The 13709-nt window shown below is 49.4% G+C and overlaps 1 protein-coding gene across 4 annotated transcripts in view; it reads right to left on the bottom strand.

Annotated features, from left to right (window-relative positions):
• Ctif (cap binding complex dependent translation initiation factor) overlaps positions 1 to 13709 on the bottom strand; it is a 264453-nt gene that overhangs the window by 120334 nt on the left and 130410 nt on the right. For all 4 annotated transcript variants that reach the window (XM_037197207.1, XM_028871951.2, XM_028871952.2 and 1 more), the window contains one exon: positions 7267 to 7343. In XM_037197207.1, the coding sequence (XP_037053102.1) occupies positions 7267 to 7343 (77 nt within the window). The remainder of the gene's footprint in view (positions 1 to 7266; positions 7344 to 13709) is intronic.

The following is a 13709-nucleotide window of genomic DNA, read 5'->3' on the forward strand; positions in this document are numbered from 1 at the left end:
AGTTTGCTAATGCTCAGGGAAATGGAAAGCTCCAGAAAGCTGTTGAGGCTTGCAGACAGGAATCTAGGGGGCCCCGGGTGTCTATCAGGCTCCTTGTTCATGGGTCCAGGTGACATTTGACATGTTAGGGTCAAATGTTATGAGGTTATGATTCTGGGTTGAAGGAAGGAGTCACCCATAACCATTGAGGACCTGGGGTAGGGTTCCCAGGGCAATGGAAAACAGTCAGACTTAAAAATATTAATAAAACTCTAAAATTACTTTTTTTTTAAAATTTAGAGACAATGGACAGAAACACAAGGCTGATGATGAAATATCTGATGTAACTTACTGAGGGATGGACAAAAGAAAGCAGATCTCTTAAACTCCAAGTCTGACTGCCAGGAGAGAACATGAATTGACCTCGAAAAGACAAACCTAGCTGGCATATCTGTAGGCTGTTGGGGCCATGGAGGAGACAGATCATGGAGCAGGCCTTTGAGCTAACACATCACTTGAGGGATGGGCAACATTGGTTATATGAGAATACTTCATGTGAAGTCATGCATGGCCCCTGACTGTATCTGAAGCATTTTAGAGAACAGATAACAATAAATGGTAAATTTTAGGTAATAGCTGGTAAGACTTTTTTAGGGACTAGGGTCTTGGTGGGTGGGTAAAAAGCACTTGAAAAAGTGTGAGGACCAGAGTTTGAATCACCAAAACTAACATACAAGTTGGATGGGTAACACAGGCTTGGAAATCCCAGCACCCCTATGAGGAGATGGGGGGTGGGTGGAGACAGGGGAATACCTGGAGGTGGAGGCAGGCAGTCACGGACCAGCTAGTCTGACATATGTAGCAGAAAAAAAAAATACAATAGAGATCCTGTTTCAAGTATCCAAACCCCAGGTTATCCTTTGACCTCCACATAGGTGCTGTGGCATGCATACACCAGTGTCTGTATACACACACACACACACACACACACACACACACACACACACACACACTTTTTTTGTGTGTTTCCACGAAGGTGGTTCCTAGAAAGATCACACTTGAATTATTATGCTCAGTAAAGAAGATCTACATTCATCATTGTGGATGGGCAGCATTCAGCCTACCAAGGGCTGGGCGCAGGCAGAGCACAGAAGGGCAAAGGCAAGCTGCACTGGCCTGCTGATTTCTTGAGACATTCATAGTCTCCTGACCTCAGACATCAGGGCACTTGGTTCTTGCCTTTTGGACTTGAGACTGAATTACGCCATTGGCTTCCTGCAGCAATGCTCATAGCCTGTGGCAGACTGAATGATGTCCTGGCCTCCATCATCTCTGGAGCCAATTCTGACAGAAAATGGACAAAGATTGTAGCTATGTGTATACAGTTCTTAATTTCAAAAATTAAAGAATATACATATTACTTTTTCCGGAGGAGACTTGCAAATACAGGTGGTTTAAAAGAAAATAGGTGATTATTAATTGCTAGCACAGTTTCATTGACTAAATCATAGCTAGACCAAATCTGCATCCTTCTTTGAATGGGTCACTCTCCTGGTACATTCAGGGAACAATATAGACATCAAGATCCAGAGAGGTTTTCAAGGGATCCTTCCCATCATACCATCCTTAGACTTGTTCTAATCACAAAAACAACAAAACAAACCCCAAGACAACTCAAGAAACAAACAACAACAACAAACACAACTTTTTTCTTTCTTTTTTTTTTTTTCAAAGATGAGTATGCTAGTACATGTCTGTAATTCTGGCACTAGAATAACTGGGGCAGGGGCATTACAGTTCAGAGTCTGTGCAATGAGACCCTGTCTCAAAATTTAAAAATTAAAAATGGATACATAGCTCATTTGTTATAAAATTCAACCCTCTAAAGCATAGAATCAGTGTTTTTTTAAAGTATATCTGTAGGTATACTATGCCCACGGCCAGATTCCAGATGTCCTATTTGTTTTTACCAGTGACAGACAGTGTTCACAAGGAGCTTGCAAACTCAAAGCTGCTGCCCGATACTTGGGATCTGAGCACGAGCAGGCAGAGGACGCAAGGAAGAGGTTATTAGACCCTTCACTGGTTCTGCCGTTTGAGGACATCAAGCCACAGTCACTGGCCGCTCTAGGACAGAGACCATGGTCACCCTGCAGTGTCCAGCATGTCACCCGACTCTGCACCCTCGGGGGATGGCTTGCTCTCCGGCTTCTTGTGCCGTGGAGCCGACTGACCATAGCCAGGATGGCCAAGGTATTCTTTATTTCTTCCTGTCCATCTGCTTTGCCCATGGAGTACAGTAGCCATTCCGGGACCTCACTTAACGACGCACGTTAATTTGAAGAAGGGCTCTCCTGACTCCTGGCAGCCTAGGTGGGCATCACGCAAAAGACCATTACTGCCTCCGTTGGCGTCTGCGCTCTAACTGCGGAGAGGCCAGTCTTTGGAGTCTGCAGGGGTCTTCTGAGACACTGGGCAACCCGGGCAGGGGATCTTCAGAGCAAGCAGACACTGGCTTCTCCCTCCTAGTCACTGTAAGTGAGGGGCTATTTGCCTCTGCTTTTAGGGAGCTACGTTGGTGGTTTCTAGGGATCCCTGGCCCACCACCTGCCCAGCTGTGGCTTTTCTTCTCCCTCACACTCCCATCTTCCTTTCAGATTCTTCTGGAGTTTCACTGGTGGTTTAATCATTACTCCAAAAGGGGAGCATTCCAGGCTCCCTCCCCTCCCCCAACACCCCCACGATGCCTCCTTCTCTGAACCACAACCCTGATGCTACAGAGACATATACAACATTCTGGTTAATTCTGCAGCCGGAATGCCACTGTGATGGCTGCACCTCAGGTCTTTGACCGCAAGGGCCTTGCTCCAGTTCACAGAACACACCATGGAGAATAAGTCTGGTGAAGGGATGGTGGTTTGAATGAGAATGGACCCCATAGACTCATCTATTTGAATACTTGGTCCCCGGGTAGTGCAGCTGTTTGGGAAGGATTAGGAAGTGTGGTCCTGTTAGAAGAGGTGTGTCACGGCTTTCCAAAGCCCATACAATTTCTAGGTCGCTTACTCTATGCCTTGTGCTTGCGGATGCAGATATAAGCTCTCAGCTACTGCTCTACCAACATGCAGGCCTCCCTGCCACGGGGTTTCTGCCATGATGGTATGGACTCACCCTCGGAAACTATAAGCCCCTCGGAAACTCTAAGTTGCCTTGGTCATGGTGTTTTGTCACGGCAATAGAAAAGTAACTAAGACAGGGTGTTCAGCAAGACTTCACTGTGGGGAGCTCCATGTACTGCCTCCATCCCTTTCAGAAACAGCTCTCACCCTTCTGGCTGTCCCCATGGAAATGGCCCTGGTCCTGCTGAGCAGAACCCCTTCTGATAATCAAGGATCATGACCCATAAAGTTACTCTGTCCTAGGTCAACTCTCAGAAGGTCCTCAAACTTCAGAACTCCCTGTACGTCAGAACATACCTAGAGTTCAGCTTCTCTTTGCTCGAGCCTGCTGCCTCTCCACCCCTTCCTAACGTCACGACGTCCTAAGTTCACCCTCACCCTGGAGTCTGTTTCCCAGGCTGTAGATACGACGACGACGATGATGGCATGCAGGGTTTGTTCAATGCAGTGATACGCTGCTCATCTCTTAAAACAGAGTAAGGGGGAGGGAAGCGAGGGTGGGGAGGGAGGGGAGGGTGCAGAACTCTCCCCCTCCCACCGGGATGAGGGAATACACCAAGTAAACAGAAGCTATGAGCCAGGACTTCAGTCTCAGTGAATTTCTTCTTCCTGGATGTTGGAGTTGGGCAGAAAGCTTTAGGGGGAGGCAGACAAACCCCTAGGAGCCCCTTCTCAACTGTCCATTTCCAACCCAGTAGAGATGGAGCATGCAAACCCATGTTACTCCCGGGAAATGCATGGAATATTCATTTATTCCATTTCTATCCCCAAATGCATAATTTTGTCTGAAATCTGTCATATTTTATTACTTCCCCCCAATAGGCAAGTGCTTATCAGTTGTCCAAATTTTGAGAAAATTCTTAAGGGGAAAGTTTCAAGCTTTCCCTGCGGTTAATCCTTTTTCAAAACAGGGGAAAGACACCCACAGCTTAGCTTTCATCGGAGCCCCTGAAAGCAGCCTGTGGGAAGGGAGAGCTGAGTCTCAGGCTGCTTCTGCAGAGGGGCTCTATCTACCTACTGTCCTGGGCTTGGCGATGTCATGCCTGTTAGGTTAGACTTCCAAGGCGGTAATGAGAAGAATATCTACTCCACACAGAAATGCTCTCTGTGCCCCTAAAAGTCCCTCTGACCTGAAGAGCACACTACTACTAAGATACTCAAGTGCTTACAAGAACAAGCTTGTGCAAACCTCTCAAATAGAGAACCCATTTTAGGAAAGAAAACACAGTTTTCAAGAAATGAAGTACCTTGGGAGCTGGAGAGATGGCGCAGCAGTTAAGAGCACGTATTGCTCTTGCAGAGGACTGGAGTTCAGTTCCCAGTACCCACACTGGGAGGCTCACAATTGTCTGTGACTCCAACTCCAGGAGGATCTGATGCCTCTGGCCTCTATGGGCACCAGCACACATGTGTACATACTCATCCACGGATACACATTCAGACATATAACTCAAAATAATCTTAAAAAAATGAAGCAACTTCCCACATGCAGCCCCTATTTCCAAGGCATACGTCTACACTGCTACATGATTCCATTTGGAGGCATGCCTGTTGCCTCCAAATTGAACCAGGGGAGAGGAAAGCGGCAAAGCATACAGAGACACCTGGAGAGCGAAGCGGGACTCGGACACGTGGCAGACTTCTGCATGGATGAGGATGCTGGGTCCCAGTTTTGAGAAGGCCTGTTCTGGCTGGGAGGGACCACTCGATGTTAGCCATAGCACTGTGCCATGAGTCTGCACCTATTAGACCCCAATTCCAGTCATTTTTGTAGGGAGACAGAAGGCCAAAGACTCCTGCAGGTATTCCAAGGTGAGTCACGGGGACACCAGGAGGATGTAGCTGGCCATTTCCCTTCTCAAGACAAATGGCAAGATCTGTGGTATTCCATGGATGCTGTCTGTGTTCCTTGATCACCATAGCTGATTCTGGTCATTCCTCTAGCTGGAACTTTCTCAGTGTGGTTTGCACTTTAAATGCTAGCAAGACTTGCCTGCAGTACAGAAGGGTCAAGTATCTAGGTCTGGTGCCCAACAAGGGCACTCTGGAGGGTCATCTGCTAGGAGAACTGGGGTTGACTGGGTAATGTTTCATAGCCTACCTGTGACTGCCAGAATCACCATAGTTCCCAAGAAAGACTCAGGAGTTCCCTGCTTTTAGATAATAAATTCTTTCAGCTGCCCTCTCCTGGAAATCTCTACCATGTGGGGACTATAACAGGACACCCCTCCAAGTGAGGAATGGTTCCTTGTCTAGCACATTCTTCAGGTGTGTGCATCTGCTACCTTGAACCACAGTCTGACTCTGGTGGCCAAGATGCTCCGTCTCATACACACAGTCAGCTGCTACTCATCCTTCCACGTAAGGCCTTCGTGGTTTCACCACGTGGATGTGCTTTCCTCTACCCTGGCCCCAGTCCTCCAGCCCTCCTCACGGGACATACTTTTTGGCCCCTTTAATCATCTTTATGGCCTCTCTTTGGATGCTGGCCCGGTCCACATCCTTTGTGAGGTGCATTGACCTATCCAGAGCATTCACTATCATGAGCATGGAGAAGTGGATGTCCAGCTTCCTGGTCCGCCCGTGCCATGTGCGCTCCCTCCTGACATTCCTGGGTCATGTTGTTTCCGGAGGCCTGTTCCGTCTAGGAGACTCCTGAGGAGCATGGTGACCTGGCCCAAAGAGTGACATGTGGGCTGACCTGGATGCCAGTGCCTTGGCCCAGGGAAGCCTCCTCATTTGGAAGCTTGGAGAGTCTTGGCAACTTTGGGACACACACCGGGGAGGAAGGACAGAAAGCCTTCTGCTCTCTGACTCCTTGCTGGCCCTTGGAAGCATCGTTTCTCCTTTGAGGAGCTCCCCACTTTTTTCCTCTACCCAGAATCCAGAACTCAATAACTGTCATGTGTAATGCCACAGAGCAGAAAGGTGGCCCAGGCTGGGAATCAACTGTACCCTTGTCAAGGCAGGGGCAGGGCTTAGTTCAGCTCTTTTGGCTCAGTTTCCTCTTCTGATGTCTGTTGATTCCCAGACCTTAGCCAGGACAGCCTGCTTCCCAGTCAGCTGAACACTCATTTCCCTGTCAATCATTTCAGAAATTGAAAATCCACTACTGCATGTCTGGCATTCTGGGCATCCATCTTCTGCCCACCTACTACTCCTGGCTCAGGACTTCCATGCAGAGTAGGGGTCAGAGGTCGAGTTTGGCCGGAGCCCAACACCGCCGGCTGTAGCCACAGCACCGAGGGCAGGTGCTCCTAGTTTTCTGAGTGCAGGATATCAGCTGGCTGTCTCTTAAAGAACATTCTCTGTTCATTAAAGGCAAAAACCACAAGCCATCACCGTTGTCTAAGAATAAATTCCCTATAGGGAAACACCTCATTTTAATTCCTCAAGCATAAGCCCTTTTGTTCTTTCTTTTAAAAGATTTCCATCCAGAAATATTTTTTGCACATGCAAGCAAAAAATCAAAATCCCACTCCCCCTTTAGCACAAATGACTGCACACAGTATGATGCTGCACCTGGAAATTTTCATTTAAACTTTATCACGAAGACCTTTCCATGTAAGAAAGCCTTGTAGACCACACACACGTGCATTTCTTGGAGGCTCGATCTTGGTTGCCTGCTCCAATGCATGCCACCTCATCGTGCTTTTCCTGTCCCCTGGTTACTACTACTCAGGACTGTGACGGTCACTGCAAAGTGTGGTTCCTACACAGGACAATTCCCAGTAGTGGAGAGACAGAAAGAGGAATGGCTTTGAATTTGTGAGCTTGGGGAGCCTCCTGGAGGCCATGTCTCTAAACATGCAGCCCACAGGCTCTGTTTTGGTTAGTGGAAAGAGCGTTTCTGCAAATCCTGGGCAATGCTCCCTCCCAGGAAGGAGTGGGGATGGTGGCCCTCTGCTGGTCTTCTGAAGTCCCTGGGTCTACTACAGAAACACAGTTTTTGATGCTACATAATCAAGCCCATTGTACTGCCAACGTCACGTCAAAGGTGCCCATCCCACTTACAGTTGGAAGCTCCATCTCACAGCATAGGCCAGAGCTAACCTGCCCAGCAGCCAGCACAGGGAACAGTAATGGCATTCACAACAGTCTTTCCTACCTTCGGTCATTTCTCCTCCTCCGAAACAGCTTCTTGGTGTGTGCGATCTCCACTTCATGGGGCATCAGGTGGTAGCCCTGTGACATGGAGAGAGAGAGAGAGAGGACATGGGTCATTTTGGTTCAAGACACCATTTACCCTGACAATACTCAATGAAGGACATGAGAGGCTGGATTCTGACCACCAAATCAGACCAGAAAATGGAAATCATCAGAATGAATGAATCATCTCCCACCAAGGGTAGATGCTAAGATTCCAGATTCAAAGAATAGGGGGACCAGAAGGAGCCCTCAGAAGTCATCATGTCCAAGCTCTCAAATACGGAGTTTGTTCAGGCCAAGGTCTTGCAGAGAAGGATGGAAGAGTCAAGGCTACCGATGCCTCCCCCTCCTTTTCCTCGGTTAGGAGCTGGTTCCATGAAAATAGACCAGGGGGCCTTTCCTGTGGAGTCCCAAGCCAGAGAGGTGAGGGTTCCCCGTCACCGGTAAGGGTCAGGTACATAACCAATGGCTGTAGGGAGGGGACAGGTTCTTTCTTCCAATCTCCAGTCAGAAATGTCACCACCTTCTGCTGTCGGCCACTAAGAGAACTGGAGATGACTGTGCCCAGCTCAGCCTTGAGCCCAAGCTGACTCCTGATCCTAGGCCCAAATCCCCCATGCAATTTTACCCTTCCTTTTCCTTGGAAGTATTTACGGAAAACATGCAAAGAACTAATTGTCTTCTAGACTTCAAAGGAGGGCCTGGGGGAAATTCTAAGGGTGGCTTTTACGTACTGTCCTTATGACAGTTCCTTATAGACTGACATCAAGGTTGGGGAGAGACCTGCTTATATGCAACCGCAGTCCTACCAAAGGCCAGGCCCAGGCAGAATATTTGCAGAAGCTAGCCTGCACCCCTGACAGGCAAATGTGTCCATTTGGGGACATGTCCAGAAGCTCTGTCATTCCATCCTGGGCAGCTGGAATGGAGTAGCCAAGATCTAGGATTGGAAATCCAAGGAGAAGAGTCCCTGCCGCAGCCGGGGGCCTGGGATACCTGAGATTCCTACAGGTTCTCATATTGCGTAGGCATAAACCAGATGAGGGAGGAGCCACAGACCCAGGTGTCCTGGAGAGTGGTAAGAGGGGGTCTGTTGGGCCCCACGCTCCACTTGGCAGTCAGGGAGAGCAAGGCCCAGAGAGGTCAAGCAGTGAGAGAGTCTGCAGATCCCTTCACTAGGACTCTCCAGAGAGGGCCTCCCTTAGTCAGCCTTCACAGGGCAAGGTGGAGGACACTGGTGGCCCTGGCTGTTCTCAGACTGGCCAGTTTGTTGGAGCTTCCCAGAGGTGACGGGAGGACACTCCAAGGGTCAGGCGGACATGGGATCTTGGAGTTATGGTTATTTGGCCCGGACTTCTATTAAGTCCGGGGAGCAAAAGCCATTTAAAACTATTTTAATGAGGGCCCTTCCCTCCCACTCCCGGTCTTTCTAGCCTCCAACAATCTAGCCAAAAATGTGTGAATGGATTCCAGGCTCCAGGCGGCCACAATGGGCCGCTGGGACCTTCAGGATGTGCTTTGTTTAATGGGCTTTTCAAAGGATATTATTTGTTTTCTTTAATATAAAACACAAATAAGGAAAAACACCAAGTCTTCCCCTCTCACTTCCCCTCTCCCACCCTGACCAGGTTCTGGCCGGCTCCTTCCCCTTTTCTTCCCTCCCTCCCTTCCTGCCTCACTCTAGGCCTCTCCAGGTCACCGGTGGTGGAACACACTGGGCGGGCCCCCCAATAGACAATGGCCAGGAAGGGAGTCTCAGGACTCCCTCCCAAGCTGGTGCTGAGCTGGCAATAGCCCAGGCTCTCAGCTCAGGGCTGACAGATGGAGCTGCCCGCAGTGGTACAACATGAGCAAGGAGGTGCCAACCTCTTCAGTCCTGCCGCAGAGTTCTGGGACCGAACGCATACCCAGGCCTCTCCCCACCCGGGCAGCGGCGGTGGGGAGTTGTCCTTCTGCTCATACCCCAGGACTAGAAAGGGACCATGCATTCCCAAAGGAAAAGTCTCCCTCGGTCACTTCATCCCAAGGAACAGCTCACCTGAACTGTGGCCACTGAGAGAGGGCTGGGAGAGTGGTATGTCCTAGAAGGGGCACCCCAAGGACGGAAGTAATGAGTGAAGGGTCTGGAGGGGGTGTTGGTTATTATTCTGGCAGTATGGTCGGTACAGAGGGGGTTCTGGCTTCAGACCAGAGATGCATCTGCTTTTCAGAAAAGATCTATTCCCCTGGAGGAGACTGAGCTTCGCCAGGCTCTCAGAGCATCCTTGAGAACCCCCCTTGTAGGCTTGGTGCTAACAGTTTGCTCGGCAAATCTGTTTGCTCCTCTCCAAGCAAGAGAACCAGCCTTCAGCTCTCTCACGTGACTCTTCATGGACATGGCCAGATGGCTGGAGGTGTGCCTCTGAGGTGTCACCCTGGACATAGACTGCCACTAGGTCCTGCCTACTCTTCCTCAACTTCTCTCTGGGGGACCATTTTCCCTTTGGCTTTGAGACCTGGCTACATTCCCCCAATATCTAACCTCTGACCTTGTGGACCTTGACCTGTGTGAGCCTTGGAGACAAGCCACCCACAGAAATCAAGCTTCTTTAGGGAAGGAGGGAGGGAGGGCAGGTAAAGAATCCTCGCACACACAGTGCCGGCAGAGCACATGTGAGACATGCATCTTTATAAACACACAGATCCCTGTGCCGGAAGTCAGCGCAAGGGCAAGACACTCCCTAAGTGATAGTGCATTATTTGTGTGGTTGCAAAAACACGTTCTATAAAACCAGTCCGTTCTGGGGTCGGCTTGGGGTGGGGGATCACACACCTAGTGTACTGGTTAGTTTTTATTGTCAGCTCGGCACAACCTATTCACCTGGAAAAAGGTGACCTCAATTAAATAATTGCCCCCATGAAAATGACTTATAGCCATGTCTGTGAGAAACCATCTTGACTGATGATTGGTGTGGGAGGGCCCGGGCCGCTGTGGGCAGCACGATCTCTTGGCAGGTGGGATTAGGCAGTATAAGAAAGGTAGCAGAGAGCAAGCCAATAAGCAGTGTTCCTCTACGGTCTCCGCTTTGGTTCCTGTCCTGACTTCCCTTAGAGAGGGACTATGATGTAGCAGTCTAAGCTGAAAGGCTTTACTCTCCAAGTTGCTTTTGGTCACGGTGTTTTTTATCACAGCAACAGCAATCAAACTACAACACCTAGGATGGTGGGTGTCTCTGGGGGATCAAGGACAGGCCCAGCACTTCGGCCTCAGAGAGTGAACAGGCCTAGGCTGGGGCGCAGGGGCCGTGCCCTGAACTGATGGCTATGAAGAAATCTATCACGCATCTGTGGGTGACAACTGGGGGTGCAGAGCAGACACTCCGGGTGAAAAGCAGGTTTCCTGGAAACTCTGAGGGCAGCTGCCACTGTGACGAGAGTCAGACCTCCAGAGCCACAGGTACAAAAACAAAACAAAACAACCCACCCACCCAACCAACCAATCATCAACCAACCAACAACAAAAAACAGGCAAAATGCATATTCTTACAAAGTACACATTCAAATCAAAGGAGAAAGCCTCAAATAAACAAGTATGTATGATGAATGAAAATGTTTTGCTATGGAGCAAAACCAGGAATAGGTTTTGAGAGGATGAGAGGAGCAAGGGCTTTGAGGGGGCCATTAAGGGAGACTATTAACATCCATCCATCCATCCATCTATCCACCCACCCACCCACCCACCCATCCACCCATCCATCTACCTACCCATCCATCCATCCATCCACCCACCCACCCACCCACCCACCCACCCACCCACCCACCCACCCATCCATCCATCCATCCATCCATCCATCCATCCACCCACCCACCCATCCATCCACCTATCCATCCACCCATCCATCCAGCTATCTATCCACCCACCCACCCACCCTCCACTCAGCCTTCCATTCTTAGTTCTTCATTCAACAAACACTGAAGGTCTGTTGTGTGTCAGTGCATCAGGTAGAGAAGACCAGGATAAATACAACAAAGTGCTGGTCCTAGATGTACTAAGGGAACACAGATAAGGAAGCTAATGCACGCCACATGCTGAACAGTCCAGAGGAAGGATGCCACCAAGGAGTGAACCTGAGCTTGAGGCTATCTGCATAGTCTTCATGTCCCACACTGTGCAGAACCATGTCCCTAAAAAAGTTTATTGGGATCTTCATCCCAAGTACTCATGGATGTGACCTTATTTGGAAATACGGTCTTTGCAGATATAGTCAAGGTTAGGGTGAGGCCATATGGGATTAGGTTGGGCCCTTAACCCACAACTAGTATCCTTAAAACAGCGGTTCTCACCCTTCCTAATGCTGCGAGTCTTTAATACAGTTCCTCATGTTGTGGTGACCCCCCAACTGTAAAATTATTTTCGTTACTACTTCATAACTGTAATGTTGCTACTGTTATGAATTATAATGTAAATACCTGTGTTTTTCAATGGTCTTAAATGAACCCTATGAAAGGGTTGTTTGACCCCAAAGGGGTCGAGACCCACAGCTTGAGAACCACTGCCTTAAAGGAACACAGAGACACTTTAGACAGAGGGAGGAGGTCAAGGGAAGATGGCGGCAGTGTCTGTAGCGAGGCAGTTATAAGCCATGGGAGGCCAGGGACTCTAGAGCCCAGAGAACTGGGAAGAGGCAAGAAAGGGTTCTCTCCTAGAGCCCAGACACCTTGATGGTTCTGTGAGACCCACACTTCTCAGCGTTGGTCACTTGTCCGGACAGATCTAGGAAATTCACACCCACGCCCCCTTAACGTCCCATGTCTATCCCACACTGCAGTCCCCAAAACTTATCCCCAGCCTATCTGACTGCTTTCCCACATCTGCTCCCCCAGCATCATCAGCCAGCTCTTCCTGGGTGACCCTGAGTCCATCTGGTACCACCTACACAAGGCGTCCAGCAGGGGCTGCTTCACTGGGTGGGGGACGTCAGGCTTGTCCTCAAGCCGTCAGTCTACAGCAGCCTTCCAGCCCCAAATCAGGCGCTCGGGTCTCCATTCTCACACTGCTGCTGTCAACTGAGAAGGGGGGGGGCGGGATGTCCAAATCTCTAGGGGAACACATAAGAGCACCTGCTCTGCCCTGCTTTCCAGCACAGTTAGAGGGATGGGGAGCAGGCGAGGAGGAGGAGGAGGAGATGGAGGAGATGAGGAGTTGTTCTGGGCTCAGCAGACCACAGGCTGGGCAACTGAGATGGGATCCCTTCTATCCTGACCCTGTTTGCATAGGACACATCACTTAGCAAGTACCATCAGATGTGAGTCCCAAGAAGACAGTGGAAAATTGTCTGTCGAGATGACTGTGAGGCCACAGTATGGGATGCTGCTGCCTGGCATGCGGTGGATGACACTGAAGTATCTCTTAGGAAGAAAAGACAAGAGGGGAACAGGAAACAGGAGCTGGTGGAAGCTGCCCCACTGAACGAGGGCTCCTGCAGGGGATGTGGTGGCAACGGCCACCATGAAAGGAGCTGCTGGGCCTCAGCTAGGGCCACACACCCCTGTCCTCTACCTTGCCAAGAACAAGGCAGGGTACCCTACAGAGGTGTGTGTGTATGCACAGTTGCTGCTGTGTCCAATTCCTTCCCGTCTGCCCCAAGGAGGTTCAGAACTGCTTCACAGAGCTCAAGTCCACAGCCTGAAGTTTCATGGATCTCAGTGTTCACTTAACCTTCAAGAAAGATTTATTTTCTAAGCATCCCCATGATCTTTTAAAATTAATTAACTAATAATTAATTTTCAGTCGTGGGATTGAACCCAGGACAAGTGCTCTACCACTGGGGTCCATTCTAAATCCTTATTTTGAGATAGGGTCTCAAGAAGTTATACAGGTTGGCCTTAGACTTGTTATGTAGCCCAGGCTGGCCTAAAACTTGAATTCCTCCTGCCACAGCCCCCTTCATAGCTGGGGTTACAGGCCTACAGTACACGGCCTGGTTCCTGGATCTTTGAGTTTGATCATGGATGTGGATCGGTGGAATCATCCCACCACAACTCCCTCAAGGTCCATTATCATTTTCTCTCTCCCCATACCAGCTTGTGAAGAAGAAAGCAATACACGTGTACATGGAAGTCTTGTTCCCGGTGTGTTAATTTCCTCCCAGACAACACAGGACCTGGTCCTAAACAAATGCCACTATTAAGAAAAGCACAGTGGCCGTGAAATGCTGGGGCTAAAAACAAAGACTGGCTATCCAAGCCCAGACAGGGAAGGATAGAGGTCCTGAGCCAGAAGGTATCTAAGCCCTGATAAGTAAGCCCTTTTCTGATACATCTGTCTGCCTCTGTGTGATTAGGAAACCATAGTTCCTCTATTTGTTGATGACTTTACATATTGACCCTGCTATATTCTGTTCCTCTCAAGAACACCGATAA

Source organism: Peromyscus leucopus, chromosome 19, assembly GCF_004664715.2.
Source record: "Peromyscus leucopus breed LL Stock chromosome 19, UCI_PerLeu_2.1, whole genome shotgun sequence".
In the NCBI taxonomy this organism is placed as follows: Eukaryota; Metazoa; Chordata; class Mammalia; order Rodentia; family Cricetidae; genus Peromyscus; species Peromyscus leucopus.